General features: G+C 36.9%; 2 protein-coding genes across 2 annotated transcripts in view; both read right to left on the bottom strand.

Annotated features, from left to right (window-relative positions):
• The window catches only part of VTP01DRAFT_9301 (uncharacterized protein), a gene marked incomplete at both ends in the record, with an annotated part of 2,105 nt that extends 1,942 nt beyond the window's left edge, over positions 1–163 (bottom strand). The window contains one exon of the mRNA XM_069388519.1: positions 7–163. Within this exon, the coding sequence (XP_069240807.1) occupies positions 7–163 (157 nt within the window). The remainder of the gene's footprint in view (positions 1–6) is intronic.
• Positions 164–2,614: 2,451 nt separating this feature from the next.
• VTP01DRAFT_9302 (uncharacterized protein) lies at positions 2,615–3,516 on the bottom strand (the record flags this gene model as incomplete). The annotated part of the gene is made up of 3 exons (XM_069388520.1): positions 2,615–2,788; positions 3,252–3,267; positions 3,341–3,516. 3 exons carry the CDS (start codon positions 3,514–3,516, stop codon positions 2,615–2,617), a joined length of 366 nt encoding a protein of 121 aa, XP_069240808.1.
• Positions 3,517–5,153: the final 1,637 nt, after the last annotated feature.

The raw sequence follows: 5,153 nt of genomic DNA on the forward strand, positions 1-5,153 counted from the left end.
TTTGGCCCATCCCAGTTAAGTCCCAGCCCAATGAGAACAGGAATGGGATGTCCCATCCCATGAAGAGCCCTACCTTAGAGTGATCAAACCTTGCTTTGGCAACTTCCTCATAGTCGCCATTAGGAATCTTTGCTTTGAAATAGGTAAGTGGTTGGTTTGGCATGTTGCTTTGGCAAGATAGAAAGAGAACTCTGAAACCCGAAGTATTTAACTTTTCTTCTGGTGACTTACAGGTATTATTAATGCAGCCTGGGGAATAAGGCAAATAAATTTACCGTATTTCTAGAGCTGAAAGAAGGGCAGGATGGGGGAGGAGCAGCATTCAGTGTATTCCATGGCACGTTACAATCCCCACCAAAGCATTACAATGACTATAATACGCGCAGAAAACCACAAGCGTCGTATTGTCAACAAGATGTATTGGCCTTAATTTACGCAGCAACAGACAAACTGTTTTTATAAAGACAAATACGGCGCTGTGTACTGTATTGTAAGCACAATTTCATTGCAGGAGAAAATTTTTATGGTATTCATTTCTACATTACACGCATACCAAATTTCCTGGCCGTATTGTTGGAAAGAAATACCTAACATGATCATTGTTCCTTTGCAATTTGTACTATAATACCTGCATAAATGCTCTAATGCTGTATTGTGAATGCAATTTGGTTTATTTTCTTTGCAATGTCTTCCCTTATATTTTGCTTTCTACACTTAAATGTCCCAAAATGCGGGCTTTACAGTCACATACAATACAGCACAAACAAATTCGAAGTCCGGACAACGGAATGACTTCCTTTTGGTATTTTTAAATGCGGTATTTCCGTACTTTCGCACGCGGGCAAAATCATCTACTCCCTCTCACCGAGACACATTTTTTATTAAACGGTCGAAATTAAGTCGCATGTTGTTTAAGGTCACTGGTCGCCGTTGGCGAACTGCATCAGCAGCCGGTCACTTGAATCCAGCTTGTCTATCTTTTTGTGATTTTTTAGGCAGTATCAACAGTATATAGAGTATGTTATCTGTGAAATAATTCTCTGCGTGAATCGCGGCTGGTGTACATAAGGCATCGGCTGCAACTTGTTCGCATCCGGTGCTTGGAACCAAGCTTTCCTGTCATGGAGCTTTGGCTTGTGATCAATGATATACTCGATATCCTTAACATTAAACCAAGGGAGGATTGGCTTGTAGGTGCCTTCGTTGTCTATATAATGGTATAACGTCGCGTTTTTGATTCATGTGCCGCCAGATTTCGCTGGTTTTTACATTGATAATGAAATATCTTCCATATTGTCCATGCCATGTCCAATGCCGTAAATCCGCACACTCCGTCCATCGGTGGATCCTCCATTTTGGCTGTGGTAGTGCGATTGAGAGGACAAGGGAATTCGGAATTGGCTCACAATCAACTTCAACCTTGTAATATATAACAAAGAGATGGCTGATATATATTGACCCCTTTATTTTATTCAAAGCAACCGATCAGAAACAATATAGATGCAGTCTGACTTACGCCTTGCACGTGATTTTGACGATTTTTTTTAGTTCCCTCCCTCTCTTCGTCGTTGTCATTTTCGAGTGAGATATCAGACAAAGTAAGAAAGGGACAAAACAAGAGCGCTGTGAGATTGGATGTATGTGTCGTGTCCAGATTAATTTTGCTAGACTAAATTCTACTCTCCTTTATAGTTTTACTGCTGTTTCATGGATAAATGATATATGCTTGATCTGATGAGCAGATAAGTGTTGACCCGTTGATTAATACATCCAGGGAAGGTGCCGAATTGCTACTAGGATCGGGTATCTTCATCTGACACATGCTATTGTCTTCATGATTGGATATCGCTTAGTAATGTCTTTTTCTTTCTCCTCCTGACCTTTTTTTTGTTTCCGCGGCCTTTGCTTTTCCAATGTTTTCTGGTATAATTCTTTCTTCCTCTCAAGCCGTTCCAAGTCTTGAAGAAAGGGATATGGGAAGGTCGACTCTAGATGAACACGGACCGAAAGTTCTTGGTCAATAAATGTAAGCGAATCGAAACACATAGGTCTCTACTTCCGGTCTTCACAGTGTTAGTATCAAGCCATATCTACACAGACAATAGCAGTTTTATCTTGTTAAAGGAATAGTATCTCTGAACCATGTGTACCGTCAAACATTGAAGCTCTCTTTCCTTCATCATAGCTTTTACGATTGTTTTACAGATGTTATACAGTTGTTATACACCTGTTTTACACGTTTACTACACATGTTTTACAGACATTTCCCATCTGTTGTATATTTGTCACAACCACAATGATATAAAAGGCCAAGAGCTGAATATTGAAGACAGATCATACACAAATACTTCTCTTTCCCACGCTTTTTCTTATTCTAGAACAGACCACAACTTTGCAACTCGTTCTAACATCTCGGCTTGGTCTCACCGACAATTGACAGTAGCTTTATCAATTTGAAACTTAACCTTTTCTTTGATACACACAATCTCATCGTGATCGAGAAAGGAAACCATCAACAGGATGAGAGATGCTCAGTGCATTTTCTTGGGATCGAACATCACTTAAGCCAGCAAGAGTTTACTGGTCAGAGGAGAATACAACCTTTTGAATGAGATTACCATTGGTTTGAGGTGCTACTGACTGCAGACCTTGAGCTAACTTCACCGGCAAGTGATACTTCGGCAGCAGCGTTATTTGCTCCAGAGAGCAAGACAACTTGAGGGGCTCGGTCTGAAAGTGTGGTTAGCGTGGCTTGATGTATTTGATTATCATTTTCGCATTGAGTAGCCTAAAGTACTATATCCATAAATACGGTCAGCAGCAGTATAAGGCTGTTGGCATCACGTACTTTTGCTTTTGGACACGACGTCGGCTGCACTTATGTATCTTCAACATATAAATCAGATATATCGAATAGCAAACATATTTTACCTCTATTTTCCTTTTTATATCAATATCCATCACTGTATGTTTTATCCAATATATTGTATTATCCTTTCCTTCGCTTGCAAGGCCTTGAGCTCTTGTCCTTTGAACGCAAATACCAAAAAGGAAACGGGCTTACACGGGTTCGTCTTGAACAAAAACCATTTAACTCCAATTCATTTGAAAGAAGACCAATTGGTTTGGAATCATTTGAATCGAAATCATTTGAGTTCGCAGCTTTTTACTTATGTACAGTTTGCGAAAAGTATAAAAGGCGAGAGCTGCAAACGAATAAAGACAAATCTTTCAGAATTTAAATACTTTACCTTCGTTTTGTCTTTACTGTGACTTTATATCGGCAAGATATCACCGATACTTTTCACGTTTGATTCAACTAAACACATCTTTGACTTACCATAAGATATCTATATCCGACGTGGGAGAACCACAAGCCAACAGCGATAGCCTCGGCACTTTGTCCAGCTCTCTGCCATGATGCATCTTTCCAGATGGACACCAGTTTTGCCGTCGACTGCCACCTCGAGGAGCACCTGCTCTTGGCTTTTCATGTTTTTCGATGCCTGGCCCCATGTTGTGCTCTTGTAGTCTCGGTTTTCATCCAACCGTCTTGCGAACTCGTCAATTGAACGATCATACAGGTCTTATATTGCACTGCATATTCCCCCAACGAATAATTCCCAAAATACTCCTCCACATACTATATTTAGAAAATTCAAATATTTGTATTTTACAAATTTCTATATATTTTTTCTCGACGTTTATATGTCAATTTATGAAATTTTAATTATCATCAATGATCATACTATCATTTACACTTGTATATGTATATTCATATCTTTTCCATTATTTGTCTTTAATGATATTTCTATAATATTATTCTCTTTCAATCTGAAATTGACATCAACAGTGTTATAATCGTATTTATCTTGGACAAATAATTTTGAAGGAACAAAACATCTTTAAATATCCTTTATGAACTTTTTATTCAAAAATAGATTATCTTCCATCTTTCCATAATATAAAGATAAAATCCATATTATGATTGAAAAATTCAATTTTTCACATTTTATTATGTTAACGTAATCTTTTAAGAAATTTTCCGCAAGTTATATTCTCTATTTCTTCTTCTCCACTTATATTCATAAATATGTAACAGAATCTCCTTTTTAGTTCTATTTCGTGGTACTAATCTATGTTTTAAACCATTCCAAAGACCTCCAATTGTGCTTGTATGAACTCCTGCTATAGGATCTTTGAAACTTTTAGAATGATTAACCGTTTAATGTTTATAACCAATGTTTCTAAGATTATTGTAACCTTTCCACTTATCTGTATATATTGTTGTTCTCCTTTTTACATGTTTTTAATAGTTTCGTTTATATTTGCTGTATCCCTTGTTTCGATGGGTACGAGAAATATTTTTTTATTTGATTTTTTAGAATACTTCTTTCTATACCACCTATAATCCATGCTCCTTCTACTCTATGTCCCTTATTATATTTTCTTTTTCAATCTCACTTTCATCAATTTCAACAATTTTATTTCTACCTCCAATTTTTCTATTTTTGTTAAAATATTGTTTATCTTCTAAATATTCTCTGAATATTTTGTAATAAGCTGTTACTGTGTTCTTATTAACTTCCAAGCTAGATGATATGATACCGCATGGTGTTTTCTTTAAAAATTCATATAGTATATGTAGTTGAATATTGACTGGTAATTTTAATTTACTAAAAACTGTACCGCGAAATGGGAAAATTGATTTTCTACATGTAAAGTTGTTACAAATATATGTCCTTTTACTCATATAAAATTTCATGTTCTTTTCACATTGTGGACATGTATCATAGCTGATAATGTGATTATTTTCTATTAAGGGTACTAATCGGAGCTGTCCATTTGTGGACAAAGTGTCCATTAATGGACACTCTTTAAATGTATTTTCCTGCCCAATAAAACGTTCTTATTGCAAAGCCAGACTAATGAAAATGTTCCTTAGCACTGAAGTTTAATTATTCAGGACTGAAAGCGTCTTGTGTTGCGTCCCTATCTTGCGATCTTCGCTTGATTTACTCTGATTTCTGCTTATTGCATCTCTTTCGACAAATGCCACCAGCATCACCTTACCTAGCTGTAAACACTCGTATTTCTGTCTCGCATCGCTTCTTGGGGTCCTCGCCGGTCTCTGAGTCCCTTAGGGAGTTCAT

The sequence above is a fragment of the Rhizomucor pusillus genome (genome assembly GCF_041956525.1).
Source record: "Rhizomucor pusillus strain CBS 183.67 unplaced genomic scaffold VTP01scaffold_6, whole genome shotgun sequence".
NCBI lineage: Eukaryota > Fungi > Mucoromycota > Mucoromycetes > Mucorales > Lichtheimiaceae > Rhizomucor > Rhizomucor pusillus.